This window comes from Phaseolus vulgaris, chromosome 9 (genome assembly GCF_000499845.2).
Source record: "Phaseolus vulgaris cultivar G19833 chromosome 9, P. vulgaris v2.0, whole genome shotgun sequence".
In the NCBI taxonomy this organism is placed as follows: domain Eukaryota; kingdom Viridiplantae; phylum Streptophyta; class Magnoliopsida; order Fabales; family Fabaceae; genus Phaseolus; species Phaseolus vulgaris.
The window spans coordinates 18,964,243-18,983,810 of record NC_023751.2 but is presented as its reverse complement, the minus strand read 5'-3'; the positions used below and the strand labels follow the sequence as shown (position 1 = coordinate 18,983,810).

At 26.9% G+C, this 19,568-nt stretch overlaps 1 protein-coding gene across 1 annotated transcript; it reads right to left on the bottom strand.

Moving 5' to 3' along the window:
• Positions 1-15,251: 15,251 nt before the first annotated feature.
• Positions 15,252-19,355, bottom strand: LOC137820160 (WAT1-related protein At4g08290-like). The gene is made up of 7 exons (XM_068624026.1): positions 19,063-19,355; positions 18,865-18,927; positions 18,657-18,773; positions 16,565-16,808; positions 16,186-16,347; positions 15,828-15,979; positions 15,252-15,705 (listed from the first exon to the last, which is right to left on the bottom strand). Exons 1-7 carry the CDS (start codon positions 19,245-19,247, stop codon positions 15,534-15,536), a joined length of 1,095 nt encoding a protein of 364 aa, XP_068480127.1. The 5' UTR covers positions 19,248-19,355; the 3' UTR covers positions 15,252-15,533.
• Between the last annotated feature and the right edge of the window lie 213 nt (positions 19,356-19,568).

Genomic DNA, 19,568 nt, shown 5'->3' with positions numbered 1-19,568 from the left:
GGATAATAGTTATCGGAAACTAATTTTGGATATTTTATGTATTTTTCGTCTTTTTATTTCTATCTAATATAAGATTTTCAATCTAAATCTAAAATAATTGATGATTTGATAAATTTAACAATTTTTTGTTAAAATAAGCTTTACATAACAAAATTAATTTAATGGATGTGAGATCTGCATGACATACATTCCTCTTAATAATTCTTCCCTCCTCATTCTTTCACGGTTTCTTCAGACTTTGGAAGAAATTAAAAGGAAAGAAAGTGAAATTATTTTGTGAGTTATTTGGTAGGAAAAAAAACAACGAAATATAATTTATTTATTATTTTTTTTTGTATAAAAAAAGTATATAATGATATTATAGTATTTTACAAAAAAATATACTTTTCCTTCTTCATTTATTAAGTTAACCAATAGTTTTTTTAATTTAAATATATATATATATATATATATATATATATATCCACACCAATAATTACAAACTAACTTCACTTGCTTATTTTTGTTAAATATATAAGTTATATTATTTTTATTGCAAGTTATTTTATGAAGTTTTGAAAGGTCTACTGCACCACATATTTTTTAATATTTTCTTACAATTTTTACTGGAGTAAAATTTTTATAAGATTCGTACTCTAATTAGTATTATAATGTTTTATTTGTTGAGATAAATTATGTTTTTAAACTAATTAAAATATATTTTATTTTAATGACTCAAAATCTTATTAAAATTCGACCTCTTAATTTTTTTTTAAAACCGAAATCTTAAGTTATAATGCTATTTATGACCCTTGCAATAAATATGTCTTTAATTATTTGTGGAGGTGTTGTAATGTTAAAGAATATGATAGATTTGAATGGCAAGCACGCAATGGAGTGGCTGCTTTTTAGTCCTTATCAGGCAACATGTTGAGATATAAGCCTATGAAGGTGTTGGGGCTTTTAGTGTATGTACTCTAAACTAGTGCATTTTTTTTTGTTGGATAGTGGGGAGTTCATGTTGGTATAAACTCTTCTAATGATTTTCATGTACTTTCTGATTTTCATCTGATAGTTTTATTGAATAAGATTAAGGTATTCTTTAAATATTCTAATTTATTTTATTTATTTTTTTATAAAAAATTGAAAAAATATAAAAAGATTGCAAAAATAATTAATAGTAATAATTACATCCACTAAATAGGAAAATCAAAATATATATATAAAAAACAATTCAGGATGAACCTGTCTTGAGATTCGGTTAATGTTGTGTGGAACACAATTTGGATTGGGGTGGTGAGTGAAATCTAAAATCACAGAAATTTTATCATTTTCAAAAAAGACGTGACCGATGCGCTGAAGTGTTTGCTTTGGTGTAAGTAAATGTTTGGTCTTAAATTTTTGTAAAAAATTGTTTTGCTTCGTTTTCCTATTCTAATTGGTGTTTGGAACCTTTTGTGTTTATGAGGATGATCTCTTGAAGTTTTTTTCAGGTTTTAGTATGAATAGGGTTTTTTTTAGTTAGATTGGTAGTTTTTGTTTGAAGTTGGTTTTTTGTTTGAAGTTGGTTTTTGTGTATCATTCATAAGGATTCAATCACTCTTGAAGTGATTTCCATTTATTTATTTTTTTTATTTCTGATAAAATAAATAAATATCAAAGACAACTTTTTCCTTATTTATATATATATATATATATTTAAATTCAATATACAAAAATTTAAAAGTAAAAACACGCTCATGTTTAAATAAGCCAGTGTCTCTTATTCGTGTGATAATAAAATGTGTATTAAAATATATATGATGATAATTTTTAATTCATTAAGAATGTAAAAAAAGAATCTGACAATACTGAATAACTGAATTCGTAAAAAAAATGTATCTTTCTGAATTTGGTTTGATTAATATGTAAAGCAATAATGCATGGTGCAGTTGTAAGAAAAGATGCATCGAATTTAAAGAAAATTGTTGAAATCTGTTCTTAACACCCCCGGCCCATAAATCTTGTAGTTGCGGATGCATGAATCACGTGGGATTCAATGCATAAAAAAACTAATGAATTTTTGTAATTAATCAAGTGTGGTGTTCTTTTTATTACTAAAGAATTACTAAATTAAATATTTAAATGGAGCATTTAATGTTCTAACCCGCTACACAAAATATGAATAAGATGAAAAATATGAAAATGTCCCTTCACTTATCCTCAGCAGTTCTTTGAAGGCATGAATTCATCCAAAAAGTTGAGTCAATGTTTAATTTGTTCTTCTCAAATTATAATAATATGATTTTATTCAGTAAGATTAATGAAAATTCATTGTAGTGAAACATTCCATTACATTTTTAGTGTATTTTACTTCATGTTCAATTTTGGTCTCTTTAATTCAATTTTTACATCTAAATTTAAAGTTTTAAAATTATTTAAATAAATTATCTAACTGTAAAATTCCATCCGATATCAACAAAATATAACAAAAAGGGGTGTATTATTCATTGGTATAAACTAATAAACAAAAATATCCATATAAAATATTTAAATAGTAAAAGATATCACAAATTAACTCATCTTTAAATACTATTCTACATATCCAATTATATTCAATGATAATAATCACTCGTTTAATATAATAATATTTAAGATATAAATTCTACTATAACTTAGTTATAAATTACTAAGGTACTAAGTTATATCATAAAATCCATTCATATTTTATAATAACAGTTTAATATCTTCTTCTTAATTATCTGAATCTAATAAAACTTATAAATAGGTAATATTTTCCATGAAATATTCAAACATTGTTACTTACGCATTGATTTTTTTTATTTTTTTTTTATATATCGATCTCTCCTCTCTCTTTCTAATTAGTCAACACAATATATCTCAATCCATACCTTTTCTTCATCTCAAAACTCTCTAAATCCATTTTTTTTTAAAATAACTATAATAAATAGAGGCTTACTTTATTTTAAAAATTAGATCAGCTTAAAAAAGTGTAAGAGGTAGTTTAGCATATAAAAAACAGAAGTAGGGTTTAGAATAGGAGAATGATTGTTATATTGAGATAAGGAGTGTGTAGTGGTGGATGCTAAAACTGTGGGTTTTGAATTTATTATTTATACGAATAATGGTTAGGGAGGGAGCATAAACTTGTGGGTGTGATGGCCCAGAAATTAAAGGTGGTGGTTTCGTGTTTGGATTCCATCTTGCAATGAGGTTAAGGTTGGTGGAATCCCACCCACCATGCAAAAATATTGGGAAAGCACTACCAAATACATGCACAACAAATCCTAATGCATTATTATATACTATTTATATTTATGTGAAACCAATTCATTATTCCGTGCTTTATTCATTTTACTTGTATCAATTCATTACTTCTAAGTATTATCCATTTTATTCATCATTAATTTTTAATGAAGACTCTGATTATATACTTTCTCTAATAACATGTCCGCATCTCCTTTTCCAAATTGTGGTTGCAGATATGTGATTTATTTATTCATATTCTTCCATGAATGAGAATATAAAATGCAAGCATTTACCCATTTGTCTCAAGTCAAATCAGTGCTAACAATTAGAACGGATCTTATTTTACTTTATGGGTACGGATCTCACTTGTTTATATAAACAATTAATATACAATGTCAAAGCTCAAACAACCACAGCAAAATGGATGGGTATCTAATCAGGGTTTTGTTAATTATTATTCTTAAGATCATGAAACTAAAGATGAAAACATTCTTAAAAATTTATAATATTTAACTCGTTAATTTTTTTTACAAAATTAAGGTTTATAAAGTTGGTTTGTAGTAAATCTTTTATATGATAAAGAGAAAAATCAATGGGGGGAAAGTCTGAAATAAAATAAATAATATTGTAAAAAATATAGAAAGAGAAATTGTATTATAAGAATATTAAACGAGTTTAATTCTTATCGTTAAATGATGCAGTTAACTGATTAAAAAAATATTTAATATATAGCTTTAAAACTATGAAATTACTAAATTTATTTATTTTTAAAGATTAGAGAACTAAATTTTTAATTTAAATTATATAAATCTAAACTAAAGTTGACTAGAAGTTAAAAATTTAAATTTTGAAAAAATAAATAAATTTATGTCTTATAGATAGATAAATACTAGACTTAAGTGTTTATACAAAATTTTCAAATAATTTGTATAATTTACAGCCAATACACTTATAAAAAATAGTGTGAATTTTTTATATTCAATTTGCTTTATTCGCATACTAAACAAGTTTAATTAGGACACTATCCACAATATTCATATTATAAAAACTGTAATGAGACTCAAACTAAAACACTATTGGATTAATAGTACATATTGAATTAAAAAAAGTAGTGATATTTTATCTTATTTTGAAATTCTTTTATATTTTATTATGTAATTATTTTTGTATTTGGATTAAATTTTTTATTTTAATTAAATTTAGACTGAAAGTGTGAATAATATATGATAATTGCCACTACAAGAAAATCATGAAATAGAAACCAAAATAATTAGTTGCAATAGTAACTAAATTAGAGACCATTTTAGAAACTAAAAAAGAAATTTGGTTTCTAAATTAGTTTCTATTATTGTTAAATAGTTTCTAAATTGATATCTAATTAACAACCAAAGTTTTTGCTACCAAATTTAGAAACTAAATAATTGGTAGTTAAAACCTTAGTTGCTAATTAGATACCAATTTAGAAACTATTTAACAATAATAGAAAATAATAGAAACTAATTTAGAAACCATTTTTTTTAGTTTCTAAAATGGTCTCTATTTTAGTTCCTATTGTAACTAATTATTTTGGTCTCTAAAAATTGGTTTCTATTTCATGATTTTCTTGCAGTGTGCTAAGTATATTTTTTTGTGCCCGGGATCAATAAAAATTAAAGTTTATTTGAGAGGTGGGCTAGAACAATTTGTTTAATAAAATGAATATATACAAATATATGTCTAAAGTGACAACTCCAACAATATATAATTTTATAAATAAAAAGAGTCTTATATTTTTAAATGTTTCATCCTTATTATAAAGTTAAATATGGCAACCTAAAGAAAAAGGGGTTAGGAATCACAAACATAAAACACTTCAATGAGACATTTATTGTAAAATGGAAATGGTCTTTGATCACACAGGATATAAGATTTTGGAGACAAATTATTACATCCAAATATGTTGAAGATAAATAATCACACCATGAAGGACAAGGAAAGAATCAGCTTGAGAATCAAATTTAAATAAAGTGTGTGAATATGAATATGGAAAAAACTAGTTTGAAACTAATATATGTTGGATCTTAGGAAATAGTGAGTAAATTCAATTCTGTATTGACAAGTGGAATGATAGGATAGAAATGACAAAAAAATAAAAATTCAAGGATATATATGAACTTCATTGAATTAGAATTTAGGCTTCGTTTGGTTCAGAGCGAAGAAAACGAAAGATTCACTATTTGCGAAGAATGCTCAATATCAATGCACATACAGACAAAATCACACGGAAACCGAAAAAAAGAATTTCATCAAAACTTTCTTCGCTGAAATGCGAAGAAAGTTGCAATCTACTAAATAATATATATATATTTATTTAATTAATTGCAATTTACTTTCTTAACCTTTTTATTTTATATTTAAATTATTATTATTTTTATTTAAAATAAAAATTATAATTTAAATATAAAATATAATTAAAATTATAAAAAATTATTATTATAAAATAACATAATTAATCATGTTATATATAATAAATTATAAATATAAATAATAATAAAATAAATATATTTTTTAATAATATAGAAATAAATTTATATAATAATTATATTAATTACAAAAAAGTAAAGATAAAAATAATAATATTATTTAATATAAAAATAAGTTTTTATTAAATATTTATAATTATAAATATTTAAATAATATTTTAATAAAATTAATTATAATTTATAAATAAATAAATAAAATTAATTTTTTAACAACTTTTAGATATAAGGATAAATTTGTAAACTTACATTCTTATCAATTAAAAAAATATATAATTTCAATCACACCCATCACATCACTCATAAACTTTCATCACACTTTCCACTCTATTTACCTTAATCCAAACACCCCAACTTTCTTTACACTTTCCCTTCAAATCAGCTCAAATCCACTCCCTCATCCAAACAAAGCCTTAAGGTAGTTTGTGAGTTAATAATAGTTGAGTATGAGAATTCAAGTGGACGAGAGAGTGACTTGAATGAGAAAATCCCACTGAAGAATTCAACTATAATGAAGGGTCTTTATAATTAGAGGCACTTTTTTTGGTTCATTTTGTGTTGGTTTTTGGCTTATACTGAGTGTATATTTAGTACTGAATGGTTGAGAAAGGTTTTGGTCACTGTTTTGCCAGAAATAAGGAAAAAGACTAAGGTACTGTTTGCTTCTAGGGGCAGTATTGTTTGCGACGACGGAAGTCACAGTATCACCCCATTTGCTTCTAGTTATGTATGTGGGTGAGGGAAAGACTGCAGGTAAAGTGGAGGGCATAGTGCATCTTCTCCAAAATGAAGAGAAAGGAGAGAGTGCATAGCAAGTACCACATCAGATGTAAAATATTACTTTTCTACCCTTCTTTTCTCTTTTCTCCTACACCATAAATCACAGGGCCTCCATTCTATTCAGGTTTTTAAATTATTTATTTATTTATTTATTTTAATGTTATAGTAATTTTAATGTTAAAAAGGCAAAAAAGTTTAGAGAAAAAATTTGAATTTCTAATAATAAATGTAGATAGTTATTAGTTTTTAAAAATTAAATTGTTTTATAAAAATAGCTTTTTATTTCTATATAATATTTTTACAGAATGGAAATAAAAATTTATAATGTTTAGTTAATTTTTTTTTAGATTTGACATAAATTATTAATGTTATCATTAAAAACATTAAAAAAATGTTGTAGTCATTTTTTTTATAACATTTAATTATTTATAAGAAAAAAATTTATTTATTTAAACTGAATATTTTTACAACTGGAAATAGAAATCTGTAATGGGTAGGGTTTTTATAAATTAATATTATAAATTACAAAATCAAAATAAATGTTTTAGTAAGTTAAGAAAGCAGAAAAAGTTTAGATAAGAAATTTCAATTTATAGTAATAAATGTAGATAATTATTATGTTTTAAAATGAATATCTTTACATGGAATTAAAAATTTGTAGGATTTTTTTATATCTGAGATAAATTGTTCATGTTATAATTAAAACTTTATAAAAAATGTTGTATTAATTAAAAAAACCAGTCAAACTTTTGAGAAGAAATCTGATTTTTTAATAATAAATGTAGAAAGTAATTATTTTTAAAAAAATGAATTGTTAATAAAAAATAAAAATTTTTATTTAAAAAATTTATTTTGACAGAATGGAATTCAAAATTTATAATGTTTAGGATTTTAATTTTTTTTAGATTTAACATAATTTATTAATGTTAAAATTAAAAAAATTATAAAAAATATTGTAATAAATTGCATAATTTCAAATTAACATGTATTTATCTCTTTCTACATCAAATCAAATGTAATAACTTTATATATTTTTGCAACTAATTAATGTTCATGACATATTTTCTTAAATTATATTAATGTTATTATTAATAGTAATCAAAATCATAATTAATAAAAATTATATATTTATATAACATAAAATTTATTAAATAATCATTAATAATATTAAAATTATCTACTAACAAAAATTTAACATTAATATTTCAATGTAATCTTACAAGGGTAAATTTGTAATCTTACAATTTACACTATTCAAAATATATTAAAATACTCTCACAACTATCACATCATTTACACTTTTCAATAAACTTTCTTCACATATTCACTCTAACATCTCTCAATCCAAACACCCTCATCTTTCTCCACACTTCCACTCATCCACACCCTCAACTTTCCACTCACCCACAACCTCTAATCTAAACAAAGCCTAATGCTCTGTTTGGATTGAGGAGGGGATTTGTGAGGAGGGGAGGGAGTGGATTTGTGAGGATTAGAGAGGATGTGTGAGGATATGTGAGGTTGTTTGGATTGAGGAATGGTAGAGAGGATTTGTGAGGATGATTTATTGTAAGTTTACAAATTTGTCCTTGTTATTAAAAATATTTGAATAATTAATTATGATTCTTTTTTGTGTAGATTTGAATTAATTAATTTTTTTAATATATAATATTCATATTTACTTATATTTTATAATAAAAATTAAAAAATATAATAGAAAATATTTTTGTGTTACATTGAAATAAAATTATTAAATATATTAAAATTTATGAAAATAATATTTATTATTATATTCATTTATTATTTTATATAACTATATATTTGTTAATATTATACAATTTTTTATTTTTATTATTTATAATTGTATGTTGTTATTAATAGTATAATTAAATATTTTTTAAATTATAAATATATTTATGTAATATTTATTTTGATATTGTAATAAAATGCATGTCCAAGGATATTTTGGTAAAATACAACCATCCTACATTCATCCTCACAAATCTCTTCATTTTGTGAAGAATGAAAAAAAATCACTCACCCTCTCCCCCATCCACTCCCCCACCCTCAAAACCATGGAAACACAAAAAACACCCCATCCCTCCTCCTCCGTCCCTCCTCTCACTTGGAAGCAAACACACCCTAAGGGAAAGTAGTAATACATTGGTATCCTAAACAATCCGAGCACAAACCTATGTTCAGCAGATGAGACCAGGAAGATAACAAATGGTGGAAGATACAACAAAGTTCATAGGTAATAACAAATAAATATATAAAGAGCTAATCAATGCCAAAGATAGGGGCAAAGAAATTATGAATACATCTTTATTCGGGGATGAAGGGATTTAGTAACCATCGGACAAACGACGGGAGTTGAAGTAAGAAAGACAAGGAAATCAAGTCTACTCATATCTTTGTGGTATATGATAAGAAATTGTTTAAGGAACTTAGCTGCAAATGCTAATATTTTAACTTAATTTGTGTTTATGGATGAGATTTAGTTGAAAGAGAGTGTTTTTTTTTTAAGTTTTTGGAACAAAGTATCAAGTTTGCTCTCCAGATTCAAAGCTTAGAGCAAAGTGTAGAGAAAACCTAAGTCATGATATTTGTGTTTAGGGTTTAGGGTTTATACAAATACATTAAGTAAGACTATTTATGAACTAATGGTAGTGGGCAAAAGTTTTTTTTTGGGTCATTATTTATTAAGCAGAACAACTTTTTATGTGTATAAAATGATCATTCACTACAAGAAAATCACTCAATAGAAATCAATCTTATAAAAAAAAAATTTATAGTTAAAACCTTGCATTACAAGAGAATCATGAAATAGAAACCAATTTTTAGAGACAAAAAATAATTAGTTGCTATAGTGACTAAATTAGAGACAATTTTAGAGATTAAAAAATTATTTGGTTTCTAAATTAGTGTTTATTATTGTTAAAATGGTTTCTAAATTGATATCTAATTAACAATCAAGGTTTTTGCTACCAAATTTAGAATCTAAATAATTGGTAGTTAAAACTTTGGTAACTAATTAAATACCAATTTAGAAACAATTTAACAATAATAGAAATTAAGTTAGAAACCAATTTTTTTTTTAATTTATAAGATGGTATCTAATCTAGTTACTGATTATTTTTTGTCTCTAAAATTGATTTTTATTTCATGTTTTTCTTGTAGTGTTGGTAGCTAATTAAATACCAATTTAAAATCTATTTATCAATAATATAAATTAATTTAGAAACAAAAATTTGGTAGTATCTAAAATGGTATCTAATTTATTCAATATAACAATTAATTATTTTTTTTTCTAAAATTTGTTTTTATTCAATGATTTCCTTGTAGTGATTAGAAGACATTATTTTTATACTCTTTTTGTATATGTGTTGAAACATCCTTCCAATACTCCAATTTATTTCATTTTTTCATTGCTGATAAAAAATAAAATAAAGATAAATATGCAATATACATATAAAGTTTATATGAACTATTTAAAAAAAAAATTAAAACAAGGTTGAACGTTATTCCTGTAAGTTTATCCGATAATTTCTGAAATGGAGTGTAGGAAAGAGAAACATGGATGTGGAAAGTGTAGGGTGGAGGAGGGGCTTGGGATGGTGGAGTAGACACAAATAAAACATATTAATAATAACGTTAATGTTTTCAAAAGTAACATAATCCAAACAGAACAGTGAATTTTGGATAACTGACTAATAATTGGCATATGAAGATACAGAAAAGGCAAAGCATTGATCATATTATTTGATAAAAGTAAAAACTTTTACAAACTTTTGGACTGCTAATTTGTATGGACATGAAGTAACCAAATGCAGTTGTCGGTGTTGGTCTAAATCATTCTTTAGCTAACTATTTTTTTCATATTAAAGAGATTTGACCTCTCATTTTATTTAACACTAGTGTAATAATTGCTATCTTTTACGCATATAATTTCTTATCCCATACTTTTTAAATATATTTCTTAATTGTTTTTTAGATATGTTATTAAATATTTACATATGTATATTAATATTTTGATCGGAGTCATATTTTTTATTTTGAGTAATTCCTTTGCTTCATATCTCAATTTATTCTTTCTGATGTTCACATGTATAGATTTTCTGGAAACAAGTTAAAATATTTCTAATTTTGTATAGCTTTTGGATTTTTTTTTCTAGAAATCAAAGGATTTCAGAAAGATAATTTGTTATAAAGTACGAGTGTGTGTTTTAGAACTTGGTTTTGAGTCATTTTGAGCACTTGAAGAAATTTAGTTAGCAATTATTTTTGAATTAGGATAAGTAGAAAAGTGAAATTGAGATTTTGATTGAATTTGGTGCAAATAATATGTTTTATGTATTATAAGGTTTGAGAAGTATACCTAAGGAAATAATGAAATTAAAATGTTTTAAAATAAATTTAATAAAGTGCAAATGATCCATATCAGAGGAGGGACACTGTTTGTAACCATGGTGATGGAATCCTGCTACTTCCATTTTTATACTTAATTACTACAACTTCCCAGATATTCACATTTTATATCTTCTTTTGGGTTATCATATTCCTATTCCTATTCCTATTCCTATTCCTATAACAATAATTCTCCTTTTACAGCTATAAACCCAATTTGGGATTGTGAATTTGATACTTATGCCACTCGTTCGGATTTATTTATTAGATCATGCTACTTTGTATTATGTATTAGCAGAATGTTCTTAATTAAAGAATTAAAAAGTAATGTTTTATGAAATCATGTAATATTTTACATTTTATCGTATATAATATTATTTAATGATTCCCTAATATTAAATTTTTTAACACTGGAGACCTCTTCCAATAAAAACTTTGAAGCCTTATCCTCATCATATAGATGGTGTAACACATATATGTCATAAACTTAATATAATATTTTTTTTGTCATTTCAAAATAGCTTTTGTTATAGTCAAAAGGGATGAATTCTAATCGGAGCAGCTAGTTGAGGTGGTTAAACTCTGAGATTGTCACCTACCTGCAAGCTTCATACACTATAAGGAAATGAGAGGACTACACCTACAGAAGAACATGAAATATAGTGAGTATATTGTAAGTATGAGTTGAAAGTATTTCTTGTGTTGTGTATTAAATGATAATTTCTATAGAGCGTAATCTGGTATATATAGACTAAGTTGTAATCTCTCCGCTTTTAGTCATGATTCTGCCTTAATTGAGTGATTAAGGTTGATTGCCTTAATTTGTGTTTCCTCATAACGTTAGATACACAGGTCGGAAAACGACCCATAAATGTCCAACTATCGAGCCAGACTCATGACCTTACATGCCCTAACCTTAGACGTAGACCAATAAAACTACAGTGAGTTGAAAGTCAAAAGACAAATCATTTATTATATTCCATCGGACATGCCTTTTCAACTTCTATAATCAACATTTTATTCTCATATTCAAAAGTAACTTGCCGACATATTTGTCAAATTCAGACTATAAAAAACAAAAATTGTCAAATCCAACCCGGTAAACACCTTTGACTTGTGGTAAAACTTATATACAACTAAGTTTAGTTCTTAGTTATAATAAACTAAGTAGTCTTCAATTCCACAATAAATATTTTGTTGATACAAATTTTTGAGTGAACAAAAGATCTTTATACTTTTTATAATACATTCTAATTTGCTTTTAGGCTCACGTTATTAAATGTATTTGCATTTCTATTTTTAGTAAATTCTTTTTCTGCTTTTTTTTTTTCTTTTTCCTCCATTCAAATTGATATAATTTTTTTTTCTTTCTTATTTTCAAATGACTTTCCAATGTGATATTTAGAATGAGAAATCGGGTTAATCCGACCCATCATTAGTCCACCAATAATAGGACGAGATGGAATGAGTTAGTTCGCCAAGATTATATAAACTAAAATTAATAATTTATTTCGTTATTTTTTAATAGTATTAGATGTTGTATAAAATGTATGAGTTGTCGTGTATCATTATCCTTATAATATAAGATTGAACTATATTACCTAATAATAGAGAAGGTTGATATTTTCATTAAAAATGAATATAAATCACACATATTGAACAAATAAAATGAAAGTAGTTGTTAGTATAAGTTTTTGTGTAGATATCAATAAGTTGTTTTGTTGAATCAGACAAAAGCTTATTTAAATTAAAAAAAGCAACTTATCATCTCAATATACTTAATGACAAAATTTTCTACAATGTGAATAATAGAATTCACATTTATTGTCACATAATACCAAAGTAAGTTTAGGAGAAACATCAAAATCATGAAGCATATACGTAAGCCATTGAATCTCATAGATTATTTTCATTTTCATAGATTATTTGTGATCTTTACTTTAGAAATCTACATAAACCTGTTATGTTATTTTATTTAAAAAAAGTGGAAGTAATTTTCAAAATTTAACAATAGCATAATATTTATTATCATGTTAAAATGTAATGTGTTGGAGATGAGTGAGAATGCAGTGTGTTCAGCACAATGAATTGGAGCACTATTTTGGAACAATTTATCCTTTTTGGTGTTAAGAAAAAACTGAATCTAATGTGGAAGGTGTTGTGGATGACAATGGTGTTCTGTATCTGGAAATAAGTGATGTTTAAACAAGGGAATGCTGATGTGGATGAAATTTTTCATATGACCCAACTTAGGTCCTGAACTGGGATGAAAAGCAAAGTATCTTCTATTCATTTCTCTTACACTGATTGGGTTTTATTCATTTCTCTTACACTGATTGGATTTTTTTGTCCTGTACTCCGCCTAAAAACAATTAGGTAAATAGTACAAGTTGATTTTTTTTCCTATTATGTTTGGGTTTTGAATCCTATGATCTGCCTCAAAACCTTTTAGTAGCCCATCATATGGTTCATTCTTTTCCTCTTGTAGTCTTCTTTTTTTTTTCTTTTTTTTTATCGGCAATAAAAAATAAATAAATGAAAATTACTTTAGGGGTGGTTCAACCCTTATACATAAAAAGCAAAACATCTTATCATACTCCTACCACGAAACACCTACCTGAATATCTAAGGAACAATCAAACTAACTATAGGAAAACATTAAATTATCATCCTCATACAATTCACTGGGTTCAAAACCCAATTAGAGTACCCGAAGGAAGCACAATGAGACTTTTGCGTAAATCCACGACCAAACCTTTATCTGTACTAAGCCGAATACTTCGAGCGCATCTACCACCCCCTATCAAAGGACACACAATTCCTATGATTCCAAATACCACTCACAATTTCAAAAAATTTGGACCATTTCTGTTCTTTGTAACTTGGTTGGGAAAGATTCATGTCCTGTTGTTTTGTAGGTGAAAAAAGAATTACAGACTGTGTCAGTGTCATCACCTTGGGCACAGGTGCAGTGAATGTCCTGCAGTTAACCAAACTTATGTAGAAGACATTTCTTAGCAGTTTTGTTGCAGAATTTTGAAGAAAGAACTATATGACTTAGGTTAGAGTAGAGTAAGGATGCTTAGTATTTGGTGAATTTGATGTTGCCAACACAGTAGTCATGTGATTTCTGTTATTACATCAAGAGGTCACCTGTAATAGGATTTCCTTTTTGAATTATAATTTGCTATTGGTTTGAGGTGCAACATTACGGTTTGGAGACAACTAGCTTCACACATATCAGTTGCTTCATGTGCCCCCACTGCAACAAAAGCTTTGGCTCTGAACCCTTGCACCCCTTTTGTTTCCTCTCCTTTGTCTCCATACATATTCCACACAACACAACAAAACCGCTCAAAAAGCTTTCTGTTTTTCAACACACACAAACCGTATGAAGAGAAGAAAAAAGACCCTTGGATAAGATCAAGAAGAAAAACTCACGAATGATACAAATTTAGGCTTACAAATGAAAGGTATTTGAAATAAACTAAATTTATTGCAAAGTTTATTAATATAATCAATTTAATATGCAAATATAATAACCGAATTTTGAAAACTTCATAAAATTTAGAGGATTCTTACAGTATTTTGTATTAAATTGGTTCTTAAATAACCAAATTAAAAGGGTGTGGTAAAAGGTTATTTTTTAGTGGTGATGATCGGAGCATTGTTTTTATTTGCTTATTGAAAATAGTTTATGAAATTTAGTAAATCAGGTTTGTTATGTCCAAAAAAAAGTTCCCAAATGCAAATATATATTCCATAAACGAAAATCCGAAACGTTGTTGTTCCTTTTTAAGTGGTTGTTGCGAAGTTTAATTTCTGGAACAAAATAGACATACCATGATTCAGAATTTAGTTTCCAGAAGATTTTTTCTATGTTTCATGGACTAAAATCTCATACTCTCGAAACAATAATTTATTACGTAAAAAGTACTGTCAATCAACCATGCTTGAGTTAGAAGGGATGCATTTTGAATGTGTTATTTATTTTCTTTCATTTTTCCAACTACAATCTATGTTACATGAGTTAATTTTTCTTGAGAGTTATTTACGCATCTTTTTTATAGGTATTTTGATAAATAAAGTAACTTTAAATTCACTGGTACTTGGGCCTTTATGATTCTTATAGCCTCTGGGCTTTTCTATTATGTTCAACACTAATTAGTAATGAAGTGGGATAGAACTAGATGCTAAGTATATGTACTACAAATTTATTATTAGATTTGTGTGAGAATCTCAAACCTTAATAGAATAATTTTTTTTTGTTCAAATGGAATACTCAAAAGTTGAATACGAAATGAGATAAGCTTGAAGTTGAGTAAACAAGGTGAATAAAAAGCAAATCAGGTGACCCCTCCTTACATGATAAATTCCATCGATCGTCATGCCACTTATCACTCCAATTGCATGCTATAACATGTTCATGACATTGACCTTAGAATCTTAGATCAGCGTGAATAATTGTACGGCCATGCTACCCCACTTTCTACTTAATTTTTCTCACTTTCTCATTTTCATATTGTGTCTTCCATATCACTCTTTTCATCATCACAATGTACTATTTATCAATCCTTATTATTGACGTGGAAACATTAGTTAACCCTTATTATCATTGCTATCATTCCTAGGAGCTGTCACAGGTAGCTGTCGTTGCTCTTCTGGAAAGATATCCTTTGCAGGGGATGGTGGCATTCGTCGCTGGCATTCTTTAGATTTCCCCCACACAACAAGATATAGCCCAAGAACCACAACTATTGCTCCAATAACACTGATATATATCATGTTGAATTGTAAGGTTAATATATTTTCAAAACATAAAAAGAGGGACAAAAAATGAGATGAGAAAAGGATCATATTGAATTGTAGTGTTTGCTACTTAATTTGTAGTACCTTCCTAGGTAGAGTTGCTCAGATAGGATGATGCAGGCCAAGGTGGTAATAATGATCATACGAAGGGGATTAAAAGCAGTCACAATAACTGGGCCCATCGTTTTTATCACCATGCCTTGTATGTAATACTGAACTCCTGATGTAACTATTCCCTGTAAAAGTTAATATTAAGATAATAAGGTTAAAAAACAAATAAAAGAACATTCAATTTGAACAACAAGTGAGGAAGAACCAATGTTTTAGTGTAATTTAAATATCGAGCTATAATCGATGTAGAACTTCAGTTTTTAGCATCGATTTCTCATCATCGATTCTGAGAATATGCATGGTTACAATAAACCAAATCAAAATCACTGACCGCATAAGCAGGAGCAAAGAGTCGTGTATCCCAACCAATGGCCCATGCATGAGGGTGGTGGCGTTCTGCGATGGCTGCTACAACAGAGCTTTGAAGTGCACCCACGAAGCAAACCCAAGTGGCCAGGGACATCTCTGTTGGGTATTTTCTCAATGTTATGGTCTACATATATTTCACCGAACCATGCATCATTTCCCATAGGATATCAATATATATATAACCTCATTTTATGCTAATAAGATGAAACATGTTATGGACTTAAGCATAAAAGGAGAGCTCAAACTAGTTCATTACATGGAAAAGTCTTAAAGCTTAAACACCATATCAAGCCATTCATCTTCCTTATAATTAGCTATAGTTAGTTTGTGTAGCAACTTACTTGTAATATGTAAAACGCAGAAAAGCCTGCACAACCAATGAGGAGGAAACATGTCCCCAGGATCCAGTGGTTACCGGTGGGGTTGTTCACATTCTGAGGTTGTCCAGCATGGCTTGTTGAAGATCTCATCGCACTAAGTACAGGGCCTTTGTAAAGCGCCATTAGCAAGGTGCCTCCAAAAGTTACTATTGTTCCAACCAATTTGGCTTGACATGCCACCTCCTTCATCTTCATGTGCTCCAACCTATTCATTATAACAACCTACGTGTGTGATTCTCTGGTTTCCTTAGGTTTGACAAACATAAAGAAAGATGTTCTTTTGTCAAGTTGTGTGTGTGTGTGTGTATATATATATATATATGTGTATATATATATATATATATATATATATATATATATATATATATATGCACCTGTAAAACTCTGTTTTATGGAATCAGATCCGAAGAAAACAATAGATTGTGCATATGTTAAAGTCAACTCGCATGCTGGGTATTGATAAATAAATTAAGAATAGTTACAATCACACATAAATATATCGAATATTAACTATTTTTTTGTTAATTTACTTGGTTCACTGTAGATTTCCCAAATTCCTTTAAATGTGTCACTGTAGTACAATTTCGTACCTTTGATACCTCATAATAAATTTTCATTCCTTTATAATCATATGCTCTGACTACACATGTTAACAAGTCTAAAAATAAAAATATTTTAATGAAATAAATAGTTTTATTTTGTCATGAATAAATTATTATTATTTAATAAAAATATTTTTAAAACTTTAAGAACTTGATGCGTAAAATAGAGAATTAGTGTTTCTTAACATTTCAATTTGAATATAAATATTGACTACCAATTCTTACATAAATGATTAATATTAGTACAATATAAAAATATTATTTGTGACTTTAAAAAACTTGTAATCTTAATTATTCACTATTTAAAAACTTCACGTTTTGTGGAATTTGTTTATAATAATTCACAAAAATGAGTTTTTTTTAAAATATTTATATGCATTTATAAAATTTCATAAAATGATTACAATTTTTTTTTCCACAAAATATGAAAAATTACAGCAATAATATCTTGTTATATTTTATATAGGTAGTTTCGTTTAACGTATACAAATGACAATGGAAATGGTTCATGACACTACTTTTATAAATACTTGTTTTTTTTATCAGATTTTTTTTTTATAAATACTTATTGCTGAGCATACATAAATATTTCTTAAAATAAATAAAATAAATAAAATAAATAAAATAAATAAAATAAATAAAATTAGTAAAACATAAACTTTAAAACCTGTATCTAAAATAATTTCCTTTAAAATCTTAATCTCGACATGTTCGTTAGGTTTTACCTGTTTATTCTTCATCATTAAATGCTTAACAAACAAAGTTATTTACTTAGTCGAAATTCTAAATTTAATTCGTAACAGGTTATAAAAGTTTTTCTTTGCTTCCTAGATCAGAAGACTGGAATTCATCGTTTCTTTTCAAAGTTTTTTTTTATCTTTTTAAATTAAAAAAAAAAGTTAACTAGAAAGGACATCACTTCATACCAAGGTTACGTCATATCAAGTTTTAAAATTCCACTACAAATCTCAATTAAGTTTAGAATTGAAAATTATATTTCTGAAGACATTATTTGAAATAAAAGAAATACATAATAACACAAATTTAATGTTCTAACATTTATTATTTTTATAAGTATCATAATTTAAAAAATATCGATCTCTTTTCTTTTCTTTTCTTTTCTAAGTCATACATATTCTCATGGATATTTCGTGCTAAACAGTTAATTAGGACCTGTTTTTGAATGTAAACTTTTCTAATGTTGTGTTTAGATTCTTTGGAGCCATTTTAAGAACATAGAACTAATAAAAAATGTTTCTTTTTGTTTTGAATCTTTAGTTTTAAAAGTCAATTTTATCTTACTCCTTTTTTTTCTCTTGAATGAAGAAAAAAAAAGCATTTTTTTTTTTTTTTGATTTTTTTCTTCTTAACATAGAGTTTGGGTAAACCAATGAGGGTTGAACCATCATTTATGCCTTTCGTGTTTACGGTGATTCACCCTAGCTACTCACCTTAGAAGAACAGCCATGAGAAAAGTAACAGAGGGTGCGGAGTTCATGACAGCAGATAGGAAAGAAGCTGATGTGAACTTCATGCCCAAAAGGGCGAAGCACTGATCCAGTATTATCCTGCAAGTAACACCATATAACTAAATATCTCTTCTAAATCACAAACTCAAACTTGGATTTCATGTATCTGTAAGTGTAAGATAATGGTTACTCGAAGAAAGCCAGTGCCATAATCTCTGAAAATATGCGAACAGTCATCTTGGGACGAACTTTCCTGCATAAACAATACTAAAGTCTTTGAGCAGATATTAACTTGATCAGTAATGAGAAAATAGAGAGGTGAAACTGAGTTAAAAAGTATGCATTAAAGCATGGTTGATGTTGATGAATGGAGGTAAGTGGAAGATACCTTTCAAGAACAAAGGCGAAGGGAGCGAGAGTTATAGAGGCGATGGCGTTACGATAGACAATGAAAACATAATGGCTCATACCCTTCTTTATAGCATCCATGGCAAATATGAACATGCCAGCAGAACCAAATTGAACTGCTAGTAACATCAGATAGGGCCTTGCATTTCTCAACCACGCACCCATCTTTTTCTTCTTAATAACTCTCTCTCTTCACCACAATCTATGTGTGTCACAAAGTGATGCTGCTTATGCTTGTTTTTCTTTATCTGCCAAACCAATGCACTCCATCTTAATATTTATACCCAACACCTCAATGTATTTATCTGCCTATAATCCTAAAAGTTGCTATATATTCTCCGTAAATATTCGGTTTGTTTTTTTGTAAGAAAATTTTCATTAAAAGGTAAATCTTATTTAAGCAAAAGTTAATATATATTTACTTGTCTACTTTTTAATTAAAAGGGAAATGGATGATGCTGAGAAAAAATACAGTAAAACTTTCGA

Excerpts from the sequence above, each read along its gene's own strand:
- LOC137820160 (XM_068624026.1), bottom strand. The coding sequence starts at position 19,247 with ATGGGTGCGTGGTTGAGAAATGCAAGGCCCTATCTGATGTTACTAGCA. Across the intron at positions 16,809-18,656 it reads CTCATGGCTGTTCTTCTAAG|GTTGGAGCACATGAAGATGA; the intron begins GTGAGTAGCTAG and ends TATAATGAATAG. Across the intron at positions 15,706-15,827 it reads GAGCAACTCTACCTAGGAAG|TGTTATTGGAGCAATAGTTG; the intron begins GTACTACAAATT and ends GATATATATCAG.